The sequence below is a fragment of the Amblyomma maculatum genome, chromosome 11 (genome assembly GCF_055883805.1).
Source record: "Amblyomma maculatum isolate TAMU_Amacu chromosome 11, ASM5588380v1, whole genome shotgun sequence".
Classification (NCBI taxonomy): domain Eukaryota; kingdom Metazoa; phylum Arthropoda; class Arachnida; order Ixodida; family Ixodidae; genus Amblyomma; species Amblyomma maculatum.
In genome coordinates, this window is record NC_139354.1 from 90933258 (window position 1) to 90955298 (window position 22041).

Here is a 22041-nt window from a genome sequence, read left to right on the forward strand (position 1 = left end):
ACAATGTACCCTGGCCAGTCCCCCGCCGTGGGTATGTGCAGTTTTGTCAGAGGTCATCGTCATCATCAAATGCCCCCGTGAGCTTACGCACTCAGGGCGGAGAAGATAAGAGTGGAGAAAGAAGCAGAAGAAGCGAAGAGCGTTGGGCCGCGGAACGTTCAGCAGCCAAGGTAATTCCCGCTTTTTACTACAGGCCGTAATATGTAGACCGCGATTCGTTAAAGTCTAAAATGTTTCTCAGCCCAGCACCTTGATCCGTTCCATCAACCTCGATTATAGAGGAATTTAAAGGTTTTTTCACCGCATCACAGGGTACTGTTCTGCATGTTTGTTTTTTTTTTTTTGTAGTTTGTTGCAGCAACAAACTGCCGGAATGCCGGAGGTCTTCGAAGCTGCCAAGCTCAGTGCCGTCACCCCCTCTTTTCAGGATTGGAAGTCCACGGAAAGGAAAGCCGACGAAAAGAGGTGAGCTCGGTGTGTCGCACATTATACGTCTCTCCGCGTAGTCGTAGTTCTCAGCGAAAATATCTCAGTGTTCCATGCAATAATTGTTTTAAATAAGAAGCACGTAGAGGTAGCCGATATCTCTAGCTCGTCATTGTACAAATTATTTTGTCCATAAAATATAGTATTACGTAACGTGACGTTACCAAGTTAGCTTTGAGGCCTGACACTCTGTCTGGTGGCTTTGGTGTGGTGCAATCGGTGTGACGTAGATCCGATTATATTTTTACCGATTAACGACAATACTCGTTATTAAACATTAATTCGTAAGTGGTGTATTTCTTTGATGTTTGTTCTACATCTGTGCGAATTGAGTTAAAACATTTCGGTCATAATCACGTACCAACCAGTCCCAATTAAAAGGCCATTTCCACTCGCTTTTTTGCAATTACCAGCCGTTAGCTTATAAAATTTGCATAGGGACATAGTTGCATTTAGCAAAACTTAGGGGTTTGCTTGCATCTCGACATTTTACACTGCGGCTACCCTTTTACCGATTTAATAAATTAAAATTTTTGAAGCGAAACTTTCACACCTGCGGAAATACGAAACCGCCCTCATGTTTTACGCGCGCACTGCAAGTTAAAGGATGGAAGCAACCGAACATCTTCCTTGGTTATCGTATAAGACGTCTATCCCAGCAAGACTCTGTTTTAGGAAAAAAAGTTCTATGTTCGAGGTCAACCATCTCACTTTATTTTCAGTTCCGCTTGATTAGGCATTAAGTAATAGGAAGACGTAGCTACTATAAGCTTGGTCACATTCGATGGTGGGTCACGCTCAATTGTCTCAGACAGACAGTCAAAAGACTCCTACGAAAAGCACGTCTGTAGTAAATAAAGTTCAGAAGCTTAAGTACTTCCTGCTGACTACTTAATTCATACTTTCGCTCACTCATTCACTTACAGTCTTGCCCACTTTAACTCACTCCCTCTTTCATCAATCATCATGAACTTGATTTATGGTTCGCCCCAATACTCTCGTATTCACACAATCACTCGTACTTTATTCAGGCACTCAATCCTAAAAAATAAAATTTGATTATGTCGATAAGGAAATGAATGAAATATCAACAGTATCTAACAATTCACTCTTGCGTATCAAGGGAACAATGGTATCTCCCCTGCCTGTCGCTGAGTGAAAACGAAGTGGATTTACTAGAGATCAGGGTATGCTATTGCAAAAATTTCTCGATACTTGAGGTCAGCACTTGTCCGTACAGGAAGGAAATTGAATGAACACCTGGCCAGACAATGTTTTAGATCTGTGCCAACCACAAGGAAAGTAGCTGTGTGAAAACTGCATCGCTTTATTTTACGTAAATAAGAAACGTTCATTTCCGTGTAGCTAAGTTCTTATTTTAAGGTATGCGCTACTTAATGCAGGCATAAATCGGACACTGCTCGGCAGCCTCATTTTGATCAGAACTTTTAATTTAGGGTACAAATGTCAGCTTCATTTCCACGTACCTTGGAATTTGTGTTTGCGTAGCGGCTATAAAATTAAATATGAAGCCAGAAAACTGGTTCCATGCTCTCCTGCGTATTTGCTGTGTGATTTTGCAAGCGTCAATTTTCAAAGACATCAAATGTGGTAGCATATGCAAGCATTGATGTCGCTAAAAGCGTTCACTCACAGTACCTAGTGCAAGTTTTAAATGCCATATCAATGGCGCTCGTGTCACTATCTTCATATTTTTCATACACACAGGTCCAGGCGGCGGATCGCACCCTGCACGTGGCTAGTTATCCTTCTATTGTCACTGCTCGCCGTGCTCTACATTTACATCGTTTACGGTAGGAACAATGCATTCGCGTTTAGACGTGCCAGTTAAATACAGATTATAACGGCAGAATATTTAAAGCTACTCTGCGCCATTTTGAGAGAGAAATATTAGCGGCGGCATGCTTGCTTTAGGCTATCCGTGAAGGCTGTGAAATAATAGCAATTACATAAAAACATGTGCGATCAGTGTGTATTCGTAAATATACTGGCATGTTCATTTTTGCTAGAGTATGGCGGAAATTATTTGGTAATAAGTAATGTTCTTAGAGGCACTAAACAATAGGGTATAGTAGTAACGCTACATAAGCCAAGTAGGAGCGCTACAGGAAATAGAGTTAGAGCAAAAAGCTTCACTATTAGATGTACAAAAGCTTTGGATGGCTCCGAATCAACTGCCTTGACACTACATCAAGGCAAAACCAAGCATGTCCAGTGTACTACCTCTGTTTGTAAATGTAAACTACGTAGTTTGGAAAGCGTAGCGTGATAACACTTCCGAGTGGACGTCTGAACCACACCTCAAGGGAAGAAAGGAAGGTGATACAGTGCAAGCGAAAAGAGGAGGAGAGTGCCGTATCGGAGGGCTGCCGAATAAGTTCAACTACCCGGGTTTTTTTAACGACCTCTGATATCGCGGTGCGCGCGGATTCCTTTTGCACTCTGAATCCGTTAAAAGGCTATCAGCGTGGTTGGATTAGAACCCGGAAACTCTGATCAATAGCCGAAAGTACTAAAGACTCAGCTACCGTGGCTGGTGATGTTGTTCTCTATAAGCAAGTTCGAGCCGGGTTAACCTCCGTAATTTTTATTTTACTGAAGGGTCTCTGTCGTATAATATTTGGTTATTTTTCCTTTATATGAGTGTTTCCTTGGCCTAAATGCAAAAGTGCTCTTTCCTGCAAAAGTCGTAATGAACAAACGCTAGGCTAGCGCGTCCATCGCACCGCCTAATGGGCTGTGAAATGAATACAATGCACCGTACTTTTCAGCTAAAGTCCTTTTATTTATTCGCAGGTATATTTTAGTGTTTCCTGTCAATTACCATCTGTGCACACATAAAAGACAAATGCAGGAAGAGCACGGTAGATGCACTCTTGGCATCTCCATCGTTCTCTTCCTGAGTTTGTCTTTTAGGTGTGCGCGACACGTCATTAACAACAAAACCATGCACCAACTAGCCCAACAAGACGTTGTTCTAAACTACCAGTGCTGTTTGCCTCAGGTTGAACCTTGAGGATAATGTCACTCTCCCGCAGAAGCACTGATAGAGAGAGCCGCTTCCAACGGTCAATTGTAACCTGTGAACTCGGTCGTGTCATGCGGACTCATGAAATCGCACATTCAGCCACTCAGTGAGCTCTCAGGTACTTTTCCTGCCAGAGAAAATATCGACACGCGCATAAAATTAGCAGAATTCTCTAAAGGTTTCAGACGTCACAGCGTTATGGGAGATGGGGAAGTGAAGATTGGTAGACGAATGTCAATTCGGCGGAGTATATGACCCCTCGACCAACTGCGTACTTTGTGCACAGACATACGTATTTTCTGGCCAACTTGGTCTTTATTTCCATAGCTATATACGGCTACTACTCAGTAAGAAATGAGTGCTTGGTTTCGTAAAAAAATATGATATTCCAACCAAAAGGAGCTTTTGTTATAAAATGCATTACTGTTAAAGTTTTTGATGTGCTTAGTAAGAAACAACGTGTTCTGGATATTATTTTTCCCCAAAACCTATTGGAAGAGTACAGCTCTTAATAAGCGGGGCTTTTATATGTGTGCCAAGCAAAACAAAATGCATTAGAAAAGGATTGTGATAATAATGAAATCCTAAATATCTGCACAATTCCAATTGACAACGGGAAAACTTAGAATTATGGAAGTAGCTTGCTTGAAACGTACAGAATAAAATGAGAATTATTCGGAGATAGCGAATATTTTACTGAATGAGTTACAAGAATGGCTAGAAGGCATATCGGGCACGGCTCTTGTTTCCGGTTTGTAAGCACCTCTACCAAATCAGTTTTAAGGTAGGAAAAATGTAAAATTGCCGGTGTATTGGAAAACAAACGCAGCAAGTGAGACGGATTATTTGGATGAAGTTTGATAAATACTTTTCACTTTTCGGTATCTGTAGCACTGTACTGCTAGAACATACGAATCTAACAAGTCATAAAAAAATGTAAGCTAAATGCCTTTCAAATTGGTGTTAAGTTAATGGAATTAGACGATTGAAAGAAAATTTCCCTAAGCTGCGTGACATAATCAAAACCAAAAGTAAAAAAAAAACACCTTCACGTACGCAAATGCCAAACTCACTGTCTAGACACCTGCGCACAGGGTCAGCGTACGTCCCTTGTCTGTGTCCTCTTTTCTTCCTGTCTGTAATTTTACGCTTAAAAAATATGCATTCTAACGAAAAAGGCATGCATTTTCAGAAGTCTTTTTTTCCGACAGTCGCTACCGATTGTAGTGACTGATTTTACTTTGTAGCCATTCATTTACGACATATGTTTACCTTGGTAATAGCTTTGACGTAAGAGGCACTGTTATATTCAAAAACGAGTGCGGCGACAATGCTAACAAAAATAACTGTCTTTTCAAGGTGTTATCATGAATAAAGTTTACACAACGTTCATTTTTTTTTTCAGGCCGAGCATCGCACCATATTTGTAAGTGCTTATTTTTTTCTTGCTGTGCTATCCACACTACACTTGAATTAAGAAAAATGCACCGATTGAAGCATTCAGTGCACACATTCCACTCAAGTCAAACTAAAGAAACTTGGAGACATGTAAAAAAAAAGTTCCGGCACTTTGCACAATCAAATGCGGTAATAATAAAAACCTGGTACGAGCTTGTCTGCCGTTTCTTGTTTTCTCGCAGATACAAACCACCATCGCCACGCTGCAAGGAAAGCACCCACTGAGGGCACAGAAAGTCCGCAGCGGACACCGCAAGGTATTCTAGACATCGTTCTTTCCCGCCCTACACCATAACCAAGTTTTCCTTTCATGCTGGTCGGGTCCTCGCAAAATAGCTTAGACATATGCAAAGTAGAACCTCGTGCTTCAAGAATGGTTCAGGGATTGTAATTACTAGAAAAGGACAGCGCATGAACGTGTGGGTGTAGTGTGCACGAGCCAAATAATATCGCCTGTTCACAGATAACCTTGTACGGGTTGTGGTAAAATTCTTGTCTTTCTGGTTTTCAGGAGACATAACCCAATACTATCTGATCAATAAAATAGCAGTATATGCATTAAAATAAGCGACGGCAAATGATGAAGATGGTGTCAATGTGTACATACGCGATCAAGTGTCAACGTGGGATGAGTTGGCGGGAATAAAGTTATTTTAGCGTTGTCATAAAGCTGTCAACTAAAACCTAAAACGGTATAAGGGGACGTTAATTCTTTATTCTTTGGTTACAATCCAACGGGGCTGGATGGCGCTACTTTGCTACGATAATGCTTCTTTAACAGAGCACGTGTTCTGCAAACCAGTGGTCGCGATATTTTCTTTTTTTTTTTTGCTGAGAGAGAGACAGAGAGAAACCACTTTATTTTCAGAGGGGTTTTCATTTCATATTGGTGTTCCTTGCGCACAGCATGTCGATTTCAACAGATGTTACTTCAATAAATTTGTGACTCCACGCTTCAGCTGATAACGACACCTCAATGGCGATTCAATTTTACATGATAAGCTTAAAAAAATGGCAGTGGCTTAGCTCTGCTGTGCCAGGATATACGTTCCCAAGTAGCAAGGAATGTGGGGTCCTAGTAGGTCCGATATAGGCTAATGGGGCTGGGGCAACCATCATAAAACCTGCATCGGTCCCCTATGGGGCAAAAGTGGGCTAGCCCTATTTGGGCGCCCCCTGTTCCTGCTGCATGGGTCCCAAAGCGGCGTTGCTCATGTTAATGCAGAGCACATTCCTGCATCTAGACCACAGGGGTCCCTTGTAGGATATTTGAGGGCAAGCCAACCTAAATGTGATCTCTTAATGGGAAAGCCCTCATTGATTCGAAAAAGGGCCGCCCCCAGTAAATCTTCGTGGGACCTACATCGGCCGTAGTGGGGAAAAAAAACGGACTTGCCCACACGCTGCCCCAATCGACCCCTTGTAGATTACTTGAGGGCAGGTGAAATATGAATAAGAGATCAATTATAGCAAGCCCTGGTGAAGCCCAAATGAGGCAGCCTTAGCTAAACTGCTTTAGGTCCCACATCGGCTGTAATGGGGCTGGAAGGCGGGCGTGCCCGCATGGTACCAAAATCAGTCCAATTTGAAGGCACGTGCTACAGCCGTTGGGTTCTAGGTCCAAAAACAACACTCAGCCCAATTGGGGCTGCCCACACAAAACTGCTTTATATCCCACATGGGCCGTAATAGGGCTGGAAGGCGGGCGGGCCCACATGATACCAAAATCGGTCCCTTGTTGGGAATTTGAAGGCACGTGCAACAGCAAGTTTGCATGCGGTTAAAAACAACACACAGACCAATTAGGGCTCCCAACACAAAACCGATGTAGGTCCCACATCGACCGTAATGGGGCTAGAAGGCGTGCATGGAATTGTGCGGTCATTCTTTCCTACCTTTATTTGTAATAGATGTGGCCCTAAATAGGTTGGAAATTGGAGATGATTTGTATAACATTTGTTGCCATGTTTAGTCGGTTTTGAAATATTACATGACTTTAGTTCTCGCGCTCATGCAAATTCTGCTAAAGATACTAAAATTTGCTGATTGCTAACTGTTGCTTCTTATGCGGTTGCTGTAGACAGCCTGCAACTCTCAGCACAATATTGCTATTCAAAACACACATCTCCATAACTTGAACAAGATGTCATGATTTCATAGGCTAGAATAATGGTATAAATTATTTAAAAAATTAATATTGGGGCTGTTTAGAAAGGGAAGACATGTATAAAACAATTACCTAATTATGTGCAGACATTTTGATTGGGAGAACTTGGACTTGGGCTTCCCATCAATTACCTGTGTCGGACCCCTATGAGAAGAATGTGGGCAAGTCCAAGTGCGTCTTGCGTTATAAAACCCGCATCGGTCCTATCTCGTTATCTGAGGGGCTAACCGAAATAAATATAAATGTTCATCCAAAGCGGCTGCCCAAATCGGTCCAAAGTAGGACCATCGTGGGGGGTTGGCGAGATGTGCCCTTTTAGCAATGCGGGAAACATGTGGCAAGCCCCACAAGGGCTGCCTGCATCGATCCCTTGTGGGGCACCATCGGGGCTTTGTCGACAGCCCCCTTCAGGCCTACGTCGGCCCCTCTTGCAGCACCAATATTGAGCCCGCCGGGACTGTCCGACATTGCCTACATCGGAACCACCGGGGCCCAACCTTCATAGCCTACTTTGTGCTGCCTGGTTTGTGTGAAATTGGTTTATCTTGGCTTGTCACGGATTTTCCTTGGTTTATCTTAGCCTATCTCGGCTTTTCATGGTTTATCTTGGACTGTCAATGATTATCACTAACCACTAGGCTTCCCAAGACAGACAGCGCTGTATATGGTGTAGACACGTTTATTTAGCCAACACCCGTGGTCTGCGAACGCCGGTCTACGAACTACGAGCTAGGAACTACTACTACTAAGTGTTTTGGGGTATTCTTGGGGAGGAGATACTGGGCGCGGGGTATGCCGACCTGAGTCGTGGCGGCCCTCTTGGCGTCCAGGGGAAGGGGAGTTGAGATGTGGGTAGGAAGGGGGGGGGTGATTATCGTCAGGATGCTGCTCTTGCCGTCATCTGCTTCGTCACCAACGCCATGCTCCGCTGGTCCGGTGGAAACAAAAGATGAGCAGCCTGGCCGGTCTTCTCCAGGAAGGCCAGCAGGAGCCGGTAGGCTGACGGGGTGTTCGTGGCCGGGAAGAGCACCTGGTCCACCGTGGCAGCAGGGAGACTAAGAGCCCGGTAGCTTGTCTCCATCCGTCGACGGTGGTGGGCGTGTGATGAGCATACACACAGGAGGTGCGCCAGCGTTCCCGCGTCGCCACAGGAAGGGCATACAGAGGAAGGGGCCCGGCCACGGACATACCGTTCCGTGGGTGTCCAGAAGCCGCCGGTGCGGAGGTGTAGGAAGAGAGCTCGCTCCCGGCGGGAAAGCTTGTCCGAGAGGCAGTGGAAGGGCCTCCCTTCAGTGATGCGCCGATAAAGGTGCAGGACCTTTAGTGCCGTCTTGAGGGGGAGCCTGGAAAAATCGAAAATAGAGACATCGTTAGATATACTTACCTGATTGGAGTGGGCCGCTTTGGCGAGTGCGTCGGCCTCATCGTTGCCCTGGATGCCAGCATGTTCCGGGTTACAGTGCAGCGACAAGAACGAAGGCGGCATTCTCCACGGCCTGGAGGCGCGCTCGTAGGTGACAAGCTGATAGCTGGGAGCAGGACGGCTTGATCAGGAGCTGCAGTGCCGGCCTCGAGTAGCTCAGGATGGCATAGGGGCATGGAGTCTGGCCGGTCTCAAGGTAGTCCGCCGCCGGATAGAGTCCCGCCATCTCGCCTGCAGTAGAGCTGCCTGGGAAGGAAAGCCTGCAGGAGCTGGAGACCCCCGTCTGTGGGGCCGTCATAGCCGCTGCTGCCTGGCCCGTGGAAGGCAGGACCGAGCCGTCGGTGAAGATGAGGATGCTCCCTTTGCACTCTTCTCAGTCATGGGCCCAGCTGCGCTCCCTTCTCTCTCTCTCGCTTGACACACCACAGTATAACCAACACCTGTTTCTTCTTCTAAGTGGCGTCGGTACAACGCTTAAGCTACGCCTTTAAGTGTGGAACACAACAGTGTTCTTCCCCTTCTTTCATCCATGCTACAAACGCCGGTCTGCGAACACCGGTTATTTATGACCGCTGATCTACAAATGCCGAGCTACGAACGACGTATTACACTGTCATGGGCACAGTTGCTCTCCCTTTCCTTTTCCCTCGCTCGAGACACTCCATTTCCCCTATTCCTACTCCTTAACTATACCTTAATGGACATGGGGTGCGTTCGAATTCTTAGACGTCTAGCAAGACTGCTTCGTAGATGTCATCGTAGACGTCTACACGTTTTCGTATTAGAACGAGTCTCCCTGTCTACGTTTGGAGTCACCTCGAGGCATAAAGTTAAAACTAAAACGTTTGAATAACTATTATAACGTTACCAATTTCCTTAAAAACTGTACAATACAAGCTAAAATTACGTTTTTATCAGTTCGCCGATTTTTGCAGCAATAATACTGCGTGTTTAATAGCCACCACGCAGATCAACTGTTACTCATAGCAGACCATACTGACTTCTCACGCAATGGGCCCGCTCACAGCTTGACGGAAGAGAATGTTAGTCCGTTGGTGAATTGTATTTACATGCTTCTCGGATGTCTCATGCACACAGCTGTAAGCGTGCAAACTTGCAAGAGACTGTAAACTCGAGAGGATTACGGACAAAAGTTGATAAACGGCTACAGCAAAAGAAAAACTTCTGTCTTCTGCAGTCACTAGGCGAGGGAACCTAAGACAGCAACTCTTTTTAATAATATACAGGCACAATAAAATATATGCGCAAGAAGCTGGCATCGTCATGTGAGCTCGCTGTTCCGAGAATAACTGAAAATGCACGGTAGAGTTTGCCACGGCTACTACAGCAAGAGAGAGAAACATGCGTGCCCTACGGCAGCCGTCCTAACTCCCGGCGAGGTGCCCAGAAAGCGACGACTTCGTCTATACCATCAAGACTCAAGAAAGCGCGTCGTCAAGTTAAAAGAAAAATAAGACAAACAGCATTCAACGTACGCTTTCCTCTTAGAGTGCGACCAAAGAATCTGCAGTGCTATGAATCTCATGACCATAAAGACAGCTAAATTAGCCTCTAGCTAGCGCATACACCGACGTAACAACTCACATTTGAAAGATCGTTCATATGCATACTCCGGCGTTCGCAAAGAGCACGACCACCGTACAGCTACTGCAACCACCGCAAGAACGACTCGCTCAGCGAGAACCGGCAATGTTCGCCATGTTGTTTAGACAGCATAGTAGCATGCATCGATGTTTACTTCGGCGAAACAAGTCTTCGCGAAAATTGCAACGCGTCCAAAATGGCGGCTGCCTGGCTATCCGTCTAAGTCGAAGTCTACTAGTGGGTATTGGAACGCAACCATGACTGTTCTGCCTTTTCTTCTCTCCCGCTCGACACAACCTTTCTCCTTTTCCTACGCTGGGGCTGCGGCGGCGGCGGCGGCTCCAGCTCTGTCCCAGTGACGTAGGGTAGCTGTCGCGCATGCGCAGCTTGGTGGGCGCAGAGGACATGTGAAACTCCTTCCAACCCGCGTAGTGTAGCTCACGATACAATAGCTGGCCGTGATTGCAGTGTTTGAAGTGGACGTGACACAAACTACCGGCGTGCAAAAAGAGCGCCGGTGGTGGTAAAACATTTATTGTGGGAACCAGGGTACATTACAAGGGTTGATGTGGTTCTTGATCCCGGCTAGTGTCGCTCAAGCCGTTCCTTGCAGCCACTCCTTTAGCATAGTCAACCACCATCTTCTGCGCTGCTGGGTCCGAGCTGGAGACCGCGATCTCCCAACCCACTTGGTCTGTGAGGCCCCATTGGGGCGGTGGCTTCAAATCTTCGCATATAAACATTATATGATTGAAGGTGGCTCTAGGTGCTCCACATAGAGAGCATGTGGGGTCGTACCGGCCCGGGTGTGCCAAGGCCAACCAAGCTGGGGAGGGAAAGGTTTTGGCTTGTAGCTGTCGCCAGATTTTCTTTTTTGGGGGGGGGGGGGTGGGGGGGGGGGTGAGAGAAAGGTGCGAAGTGGGGATATAAGAGTCGTTGTTCTCGGTAGTAAAGTGTTATGCTATGATAGGTGAGAAGTATGTCCCGCGTACTTTCCCAGTCTTCGGTATGCCCCACTCGGTCGACGTGCGCTCGAGAAGTTGAGTGGGCTGCCTCGTTACCGGGGTTGCCTGCATGGCCTGGTCCCCAGACGATGTGAATGGGTCGGGGAGCTGTGGAACCATAGGGTAATATTTGATGGGCGACTGGGTGTATTTTCCCTCCAGCGAAATTTTGAATGGCCGTTTTAGAATCGCTGAAAATGAGTGTGGCCATGGAAGACGAGATGGCCAGGGCTATGGCTGCCTCTTCGGCTTCTGTCGACGTCTTTGCTTTGACAGAGGCAGAAACTATGTGACTGAAGTTATAAGAAGTCACAGTGATTACAAATGGCGTGGGGTGACTGTATTCCGCCGCGGCTACGTAGGCCGCTTCGGTGTCTGTCGCGTGTGCTTTGTGTAACGCCTTGGCTCGAGCTTCTCGTTGTGCTTTGTGGAGAGCAGGGTGCATATTTTTAGGTAGGGGTTGCACGGTAAGGTTGTCCCGGATGTGGTGGGGGACTAGGTGGCTGTTTTCAACGGGTGGACCAACTGGTTGGAGTTTTAGCGCTGCGAGAATGAACCTGCCTGTCTCTGTGGAAGAAAGTCTGTTGATCTGGGCCGTACGATGAGCTTCCACTAGTTCTTGGATTGTGTTGTGCACTCTCATGCTTAGGAGGCGTGTGGTAGGAGTATGTTTTGGGAAGTGAAGTGCTGTTTTGTATGCCGGAAAAATGCGTGCGTTCACTTTCGGAGTTCGGGAGTGAATAGACCATTCGGCGGCTGATGACAAATGCCTGTACAAGCCATCGGAGATCGTGCTCTCGCATGCCTCTGTGCCTGTTCGCTATTCAATTGATGAGTCTGATAGTTTGATGGGTGGTTATAGTCAATTTCAGGATAGTTTCTGTGTTGAGTCCATTGTTTTGCAGGAACATTCCCAGAACTCGAAGTTTGCTGACCTCGGGTACTTGAAGCCCATCTGTGGTGATATGTATGGAGGGATGTTTTTGCTGTTTTTGCTTGGTAAGGCGGCGGTTCGGGTGGAGCAACAGCAGTTCAGATTTAGGGGGGGGGGGGGGGGGCGAGCATTGCCACTTCGTCCGCTCCTGCTTGAAGAGTGTCCTTTATGTTTCCTACATTTTCCGTGGTTGTCCACAGGGTAATGTCATCTTCATAGAAAGTGTGGGAGAGGTTTGGGATTTGTGTTTGTGGGCCATCGGGATGAGGGTGATTTTAAATAGTAGGGGGACAGGACTGATCCCTGGGGTGTTCCGCGATTGCCTAGAGAGAAGGTGGGGGATTCTATAGGACAGAGTTTGAGTTCTGTGGTGCGGTCGCGAAGAAAGGCTGCGATAATGAGTGAGTGTGTTGTCCTACCCCTAGGCTGGAGAGGGCGTCAAGGATTGAGTCATGTTGTATATTATCAAATGCTTTAGTGAGGTCCAGAGCCAGTAAAGCGCTGCCCAATTGCGAAGTGTAATTTTAACTACACTAGACTTCTATGGGCTGTTGTTATGGCGCAATGCGTAGGATATGTTTGAATTGCTGTCGAGCTGTAAATAAGTAATATATGGTGTACACTGTTACAAGGGCTTGTACAGCTATGTGGATCCAAAAAACAACGATTTTATTTTATAGCCTCTATGATTTAAAAAAAGTGACAACCGGAGAAAATTGGGCATTGATATAAAATGTATTAGTTCTTTATTTTGTTTTACATGTTGTATGCAATCAGTAGTTTGATATATAAAATAAAATGAGCACTGGAGAAGTTTTCGGGGCATTTCCCACATGTTGGCAGCAAAATATGTGATTTTATTGCAATTTCTGCTCTCGCGAATAATGATTCACCTTGAGGCAAGAATTTTGGGAACTCATAATTTATTCAAAAACAATTAGCATCTGACTTTTCATCTGGACAATAAATTGCGCGATGGTACTCCTTTAAGAACCACCTAAACTTCCCTAACAAAGTTAACATCGGCAGGAAAATCAGAATTTGATGTGACAATTTGACTAAGCCCATAAATTTAAGCCTAATTTTTTTGCCCTGGCCAATTCACTGCGATCCATGCTATTTCTTTAAGCTGCCGCCTCATACAATACAAGCTAGACAATTATCCTTCAGCGTCCAAGGTGCGAAGGTCGCTGGTGTGCTACGTCTCTCATCTAGAGGAAATGGGATGCAAAGGGTTATTTGAGAAGGGCGGTGAGTGGGTGGTAAATGCTCACTGGAGGGACGTGGAGAGGAGAGGGTTGGGGTGGTACTTCCGATGGTTTGCTTGCTCGCCCACTACGCATTTATTTTTAAAATAGATCACTTATAGTAGTTCACCAGTGGGCTGTAATTAATATGCGAGATCCCAATCTGTAAATTAGCTAAGCGAAAACCGATATAGTAACGTGGGAAATTTCCCATTTGGGCCAACCATAGCAATGTGGCCGTTACGTTTATTTTGAGAGATGACACCTTTTTTTAAGGTGTATAAGAAGCGGTTCTTGACTAAACGTTTGTCGTTGCAACCTATAAAATGGTGCGTGTTATATACGTTTTTACTTTTTTTTTATGGAACACTGCTAGGTAAACTTTGCAGTGTAACTGCAGCGGTAATGACTGCCGAGAATATGAAACCCACGGTCGCCTCATAGGCACCAAGCACTGGTTTTGATATGAAAGGCTAATAGATTCGCGCCTTTTGCCCTCCCGAACTGCCAGTACAAGCCAGGATAAGCCAATTTACTTTCCCTGCTGCGATTTTCAACATTATTTTATGGTCATTCCTCTTTCTGTGTGCACTGTGTCTGACGCCTGAGCGAAACGACGCCCGAAAACGGCGACTTTGAGGGGGCAATTACGAATCAGAGGAACATTTCGATAACGTGCACAAAAGGAAGAGGGCGTTGGCTGACGGTTACGCAACTCCGTAGCTAAGGGACGGAGTTGAAACTTGGCCAGTACGCAACGCTCCCGCGGAGAAGGCTTTTCCTGTCCAGGCAAACAATTTCTTTTACGGATACTATGACTGCTCAAGCAGAAACAAAGTATTGCTAATGTCCAGTTTTACAGTGCTCTTAGATTAGGCAAAATTAGTGTTTTTGTGGCACTCAAAATTCCGACTGGTCATAAGGCAATGCAGCTTGCTTATTAAAGCTCATGCTGTCGTGGACAAAGCATGTCCCGTTTTTGCGGCGTTCTGATTGGCCGAGGCGGGATGTGTTCCTACCATCTGCAACGCCACACTTCGACGCGCGGCGAGGAACGCCACACGACAAGAGCGATGATGTCCAAACTCATACTAGCCGGAGAAGGAAAGAAGCCAACAGCCGGCGAGGACAAGGAAAGTGTTGGGGATGCTACTTTTTGTCTTTTTTTTCTTCTAATATTTACTATGATAATCACAGAAATTAGTAGGGGAAAGATAAACACAAAGTAGAAGAAAAAACAACGTGCCGATGGTGGGAACCGAACCCACGGCCTCAGAATAACGCGTCCGGTGCACTTCCAACTGAGCTACATCGGCCGCTGTCCCCCCTGCTACTTGCTTGGGTAATTATGTTGTCTGTATACGAACCTTGAGAGTGTTCACCAGCGCCACCCTCAACCATAGCGGTGGACGTAGAACGTCCGTTGTTACCGCCAGCGTCACTTAGAACGTGATCAAGAGTGAGGGCGAAAGCTGTGCTAGAACCCTCTTACGCTACCTATGGCTTCAAGACTGCCAGAACCGAGACCCGTAAGCTACAAGCAGATCACTTAAGGGGAAATGAGGGTGCTCGTTATAATACATGAAGGAAAGAAGCCAACAGTCGGCGAGGCCAAGGAAAGCATTGGGGATGGTACTTTGTCTTTTTTTCTAATGTTTACTTGGATAATCACAGAAATTAGTAATGTAATCTAATAGGGGAAAGATAATTAAACACAAAGTAGAAGAAAAAACAACGTGCCGATGGTGGGAACCGAACCCACGACGACCGAATAACGCGTCCGGTGCTCTTCCAACTGAGCTACATCGGCCGCTGTCCCCCCTGCTACTTGCTTGGGTATTTATGTTGTCTGTATACGAACCTTGAGAGTGTTCACCAGCGCCACCCTCAACCATAGCGGTGGACGTAGAACGTCCTTTGTTACCGCCAGCGTCACGTAGAACGTGATCAAGAGCGAGGGCGAAAGCTGTGTTAGAACCCTCTTACGCTACCTATGGCTTCAAGACTGCCAGAACCGAGACCCCCGTAAGCTACAAGCAGATCAATTAAGGGGAAATGAGGGTGCTCGTTATAATACGTGACGGAAAGAAGCCAACAGTCGGCGAGGCCAAGGAAAGCGTTGGGGATGGTACTTTGTCTTTTTTTTTCTAATGTTTACTTGGATAATCACAGAAATTAGTACTGTAATCTGTTAGGGGAAAGATAAATAAACACAAATTAGAAGAAAAAGCAACGTGCCGATGGTGGGAAGCAAACCCACGACCTCCGAATAACGCGTCCGGTGCTCTTCCAACCGAGCTACATCGGCCGCTGTCCCCCCTGCTACTTGCTTGGGTATTTATGTTGTCTGTATACGAACCTTGAGAGTGTTCACCAGCGCCACCTCAACCCCTAACAGATTACATTACTAATTTCTGTGATTATCCAAGTAAACACTAAAAAAAAGACCTAAAGTACCATCCCCAACGCTTTCCTTGGCCTCGCCGACTGTTGGCTTGTTTCCTTCATGTATTATAACGAGCACCCTCATTTCCCCTCAATTGATCTGCTACTAGCTGGAGAAAGTGAGATAGATACAGCGCCTTTCCTTTCCTGTAAACCAATTATAATTATATGTAGCACTGCAACTAATGCAGTCAAGAGGCTAACGATATGAGGCAAATTATAGGATAGGAAGGGTAGGCTTTCGCCATTCTCCTCTTAAGAGACATCTGAGACCCTCTAATTTTTCTGTCCGCCTTCACCAATTTAAACCCAAACTTCTTGCCTTGGGTGGAACAGGATGATATGCTCGAATTTACGGATAGTTCTTGGAGTTTCCGCCCACAGCTCTAAATCGATATAAGTGTGCCGTAGCCGCACATACATGAAGGCAATTGCAGATGCTGATTGAGGGCAGGGAGGGAAGGCTATAAGTATTTCATTTAAACTTACATGTGATTTCGTTCAAAGGGGGTAGATTCACAAATTGTCTGTGACGGATGGGATATTTTAGGTTTGCGGAACTGCTTGCCAATGTGTGTTTTTAAAGTTCATTGTCAACGCAGAGGGACAAGATGCCTTGTTTTCAGCCCCCTTCGACAAGCTGGCCTCGCGGTCTGGTTTTCTGAAAAGCTCCTTAAGTTCTGCAGTCGAGCGCCAAAAGTGCCGCGTCACTGCGAATGTCTGATTTAGACCTAGAGTGCATTTTTTTATGACATATTGGTCTCTCTTTTTTGGTCATGTACGGGGTGTCAAGAGCCAATAGAAAGCGACCATGTCATTCGATGTTTCACGCATTGCCTGCTGATAAAGTGTACGGCATGTAGCAACAAATAGCGAGCCATTGCGCACGTTGAGGGGCGAAGGGAGAAAACGGGGTCCGATGCCTTTCAACTTTTAAAAATTACAACGTTCTTTTTGCGTATCATGCTGCTGTCATACTGGTGTCATGAGTAAGGGACAGCGGACATGATGCCACGGAATATTTGCGGCCTAAAGCGCTAATGTTGTCCCTTATTTTCCTTTTTTTTTTTATCGTGGGAGGTTCCCTATATTTATTGGCTGCTTTTACCGCCGCTTGGGGGCTTCAAGTGCTTTGCATTATTTTTTTTTTTTTTTTTTTTGCAATGCCAATGTAGTTTGATCAGCGCTTTTTCCTTCCTTTATGGTTCAACATGTGTTTGCGAGCGGCCGCTGTTGAACCGCCACCGAAAATCTTGTCGCAACGAGAGTAAAAGAATAACGAATCAATCCAAATTCAACACATTGCGAGAGTCTCTGAAGACAATGTAACACAGGGTTTAGCGTTGGAACTAGTGGTTGCTTTAATCACACACGAGGCCGAAGCTTTCTTGTTTTTTTTTTTTGGTCCTGGCAACAATTTCCCCAAATATGCCTTCCATTTTTTTCCTCATAAGTTCGTTATCACTTTGATCTTCAGTTTTGTTTGTAGTTTATAGATGGTATTCATGTAAGGTTCCGGGGATTATTACAGAGAAGCTAGCAAGACATGCCTATAATAAATCGCTACAACCAGCAGACTCACCCATGTACCGCTCATGCGGCAGTGCGTTTAATAGTTTTATCATCCAGGACTAGCGAAAGGACATCGAGTTGACTGGTTATGATTAAATAAGACACTCAAATCTCAGCTATATCCCTATATCTCTCATATTTTCTAAACATCTGTCGGTCGATGGTATCTATTTTTATTACCCAATGTTTATTCGTTTCTCTAGGAGTAAGTTTAATTTTGCATCAAGAATAATTGGGATACACGGTCATGTCGAACAATTCAATTTTTTACTTGTTTAAGGTTATTCTGGTGAAAACGGTCTCAATGATACTACATCCTAAAGCTTTATTTTGAACATTCTAATATTTTACAGAATTAACCTCCTTGTCTCCAGGTACTAGCTGGTAGCACCCTGATGAAGCGCTTAGCAGTTACACCTTTTGTCTGCCTATGGTGCTATCAGCCCACTGCTTTTACTTCTAATTTGTTCACTTCGTCCATTGATGTTCGAACCACAATCAATCAGTAATGCGATGAAAAAAAATGATAGAGTTTCAACTCACTTAAACTGAGTACGATATGCAGAATGATTCGCGCACAGAAGTTTGTGGATTCAGCGACGTGCAATGCACATCCCAAGAGCGTGTTGCAACCTGCACGCGGGGCGATAGGCAGCAGCAATATCTACGACAATCCGTACTCGCTTTTTATGAGAAGTTCCATCTATTGGAATCGGTTATACATCGACGGTTATTTTTACAGTGAAGGCAATACGGACGGACAACATACAAGCGTTAAGGCTATTCTAGTAGGCTCTATCCAGGGTTTAACCTGGTTAGGCGAAACAAACTGTGTGAAAGCACTTTGAATTACTCGCGCCAGGTCACGTGAACTCTGACGTCATGATCAGGCGTGCTAATCCGGAAACATACACAAGCAATATCGCTGCTCTGATTGGACGTTTGCATGATTGCCTTCACAGCTGTATTTCGTTTTTTTGGGCTCCTTTTCACGTTGATTATATATCTTGAACCTGTTCGACATAGGGCGGAGTAGTTGTCTCATAACTTCCGCCTAGATTGCAGCATACGACGAGCGCATACATAGCTGTCTTCCAGAAAAGCTGATTGAGTTGCGCACTTATTTATCATTCTCAACTTAGCTTCGAAAAATCTGCAAATTCTGAATCCAAGCCAGACGCCAGGTCTCAAAGAAGAAACATGGGTACCTGGTAATGAATGGGCAGAGGGAAAGGAGGGTGAATGAGCCCGACAAATAGCAGTTGTTGGGCTAATTGGTGTTTTCGATGATCCATAAGTACAGCGCAAACGACACGACAAAGATGAAGGAGGCACACCACACAGCGCTGACTCACAGCGCAGCCCTGGGCTTTACACCCCTCGTGTGGCCGCCCACCCTGTCATCAGACACTGCGACATACTCCAGCACCTCTGTTTAGGGAGACAACCGTTCTCAGGGCTTGCTAAATGACTACATAAATCGGAGGAGTTTCTACTCAGTCGTTTAAAAACACTGTGTTTTCTCAGCTCAAAGCACATTCGTAGTCCAGAGTGGAGGCCTTTATCATATGGAACCGGAGTGCGAAGTAATCCGAGCCAAACCCCATAAAGGAAATGCAACCTGTGCAGATTCGGAGGCGGCCCTGTCCAGGTCCGACCTCGCTGCAATAAGTCTTTGGTAGCCAAAGTTCGTGGCAGTGGCGTCAGCCAACGCAGTCTCAGACTGAGGACCTGAACCGCTCCACCGTAACCGCAGAACATATCCCAGTATAACTGCTTTATACTATCTACTCTTACGAGTCTAAAATACATTGCACCAGTGCACGAAGCGCTTCATAAACTCTGCATCCTCGCTCCATTGGATAGCCATATTTGATAGCAAAGCAACTGATCCGACAGGCAGGAGCACATGTTCAAAAGTTTGAGTAGGAAAAAGTCTTTAAAATACGAAACCTTTTTAAAAATGGGTGTAATTTTCCTTCAAACACGCGCGCCTTCGGTGAGGTGAATACCACTCAGTATAATCTGCCTACTTGAAGTATACCGCTCTTTGGATGTTCGTCGAAGTGGACTGGATTGGCACATATATTTTGAGATTTATGCTCGACCTCTATTTATTCTACACCAAAATTATTAAATTATGTTATAATTATGATGGAGCTACCGTACCTGCGTTATATAGAGCTTCATAAATTGATATCACGGGCAATAGCAATGATTTTAATTTTCGAATTTTACCTTCACGACCATGATGAACCGAAACTTTACAGAAACTTTCCGGACTATGCGCACGAGACCCAAGATGGTTCGCACAAGCTGCGGCAGTACACACCCTTGCAAGCCAGGATTCCATTGCCAGAGCGGCACCTGCGTGCGCGCGCTCACTACGCTGGAGACGACGGATACCGATACTGTGAGTGAAGAACAAGAGTCGACATATGGCGACACCGCCGAGAAAGAGGAGGACACGGAAAGGTAAACGTAACTAATACTATCAGCTCGATTTTTAACCGCTTAAAGAAAAATTATTTTTACTCTAGCTGTCATTAGAATTATTATTTTGTGATACGAGCATTTTTGCTTGCGTTTTCAGCATTATCGATTTGGACAGTAATCGCGCGATTGCCGGTATGTCATAATAAGCATGCAATTTAACAAATTCCAGTCGTTTTAGTCGCGCGAAATGCTGCGATATGCGTTCCCTCATTTCTACGGCGTCTATAAGGACGCCTACTCTATAATCAATCTCAAGGACACGACCCGAAGTGAAACTAAATTCATGGTGGTTACTGATTTTTGAAATATCTAGTATTGAAGTTACCTTAGCACCCTTCCTTCATGCAGGAAATTGGGGTAAGAGTTCAGTATATTGACGTAGTCTGTTGTATGCATTTCCTGGGTTGACTCCAGCCAGAGACTTTATTGCTTAAACAATGGTGAACAAATTATTTTGTCTCTTTCGAAATGGTCGTAGAGTACTTTAGCCCCCTATTAACGGAGTGTGCATGATGAAGCCTTTTTTCAAGTTGCTTAGGCTTAGCTAGGATGCTTATATGCCCTCAATGATAGCTTTGATGTAGAATTTCGTGCTGGTGTTTAACAGCAACTTCACATCTGGGACTTGCTACGCAGCGAGCACTTAGTCATCTACTTTAGCGCGAAAAATTGATATGAATATATATATAGCAGCCGGCAAACCAGCCTCTGAATCCAGCCAACGTGCTTGACGCTATGAAGGCCTGCTCGTGGAAAACATTCCGCGATGAATTTATGAAATGTATAAAATGTTTGACATATTCTGTTTTTCTTTTTCAGTCCTCTGACCAACAAACCAGCTGCGCTCACGGTAAAAAGAACAGTACATCTTGGCGGACCCCACAAGCGCGAGTCAACTGCGCCTGCCACCCCGGCCGAAGAATACTGAGCGCTCCTGCTGAAGTTCTTCCCCAGGAAATAATCGAGTGTAACGCTAGAAGCGGCAATTCTGATATACATATTTATTGATAGTTTATTTAGCCGCACAAATTAAATACTCGTGGATCTGAGCTACTGATGTGGTCCCTATAAAAATGTTTACACGTGGATATTTGTCGCGTATGGCTTAAATTTACTTCAAAACTAACTCTTGTTGCCATATTCGTTCGTCATGGTCGTGTGAACAATGAGAGCGGGCGGTCTAAACACAGAAAGTAACTTCGAAAGAAGTACCTACTACCCATTGCATTTATACCCACTGGAGAGACTAGTATCGCTTCAATCAACAGTCAATGGAATCGAAGTTCACAGTCGATATCGTCTATTCTATCATAAATGGACCTGAAGTCGAATTTGCGAGATATCTAAAGCATTACAGAATGAAATTGAAAGCATAGTCGTACCTCGTTAATATGGACACTTCTGCTGCCGCCCGAAGCCGTCCATGAAGCTAGTCGTTCGTAAGAATGAACCCCATGAATTGATATTTAAAAAAAGCTATAATTATTCTCCAATTTTTGCATTGCGAAGGCCACTGTTTCTGAAATCAGTCATAGTATGGGGAAATGAACTCTATTATCCCGTTTTGCTATTGTCACATAGTGGTGACAAGGTCAACGACACAAATGAAGGGTCGATGATTCCACTGAAGAAACTCTTTATTGGGCTGACTTACGCCCGCAAAAGAACTAAGCAACTCGGCGGCGGCGATAGCAACAAACGTGCTCGTCGATCGTCGAACAAAGAATGCCCGTCACACTCGTCAACGCTCAATTAAGAGGCTGCTCAGAACAAACTAGATGACGTCGCAAACTTCTACTAGTGCACCCTGGAACATTGTGGAAGCATACGCAAGTGATCGGAATCTTCGAGACAGATCTAGGCGCATCTTTTCGCGACAAAGAAAATGATAACGCGTCGTATCGCGACAACGAGCATGAACAACACGGGATACAGAATTGATACGCCTGCCAGAATCACAGTGATAGGACCGCATGCCGGCGGCTGTTAAAAAAAAAAACAGTTTTGAAGGTTTCGCGGCTCCCCCCTTAAAAAAACATCGCCTCAATGTTCCAAAACAAAGTAACCTAAACATAAACACTGCAAAGTTTAAACACCACAGATTCTTTAACGCGCGTAATATGGTTTCAGTCGTACAACATGTACAATTTCTGGG

At 45.2% G+C, this 22041-nt stretch overlaps 1 protein-coding gene across 1 annotated transcript; it reads left to right on the forward strand.

Moving 5' to 3' along the window:
• Positions 1–4: 4 nt before the first annotated feature.
• On the forward strand, positions 5–21113 carry LOC146174382 (uncharacterized). The gene is made up of 7 exons (XM_084584912.1): positions 5–170; positions 349–465; positions 2215–2300; positions 4941–4961; positions 5176–5250; positions 19661–19865; positions 20706–21113. Exons 2-7 carry the CDS (start codon positions 374–376, stop codon positions 20812–20814), a joined length of 588 nt encoding a protein of 195 aa, XP_084441038.1. The 5' UTR covers positions 5–170; positions 349–373; the 3' UTR covers positions 20815–21113.
• Positions 21114–22041: the final 928 nt, after the last annotated feature.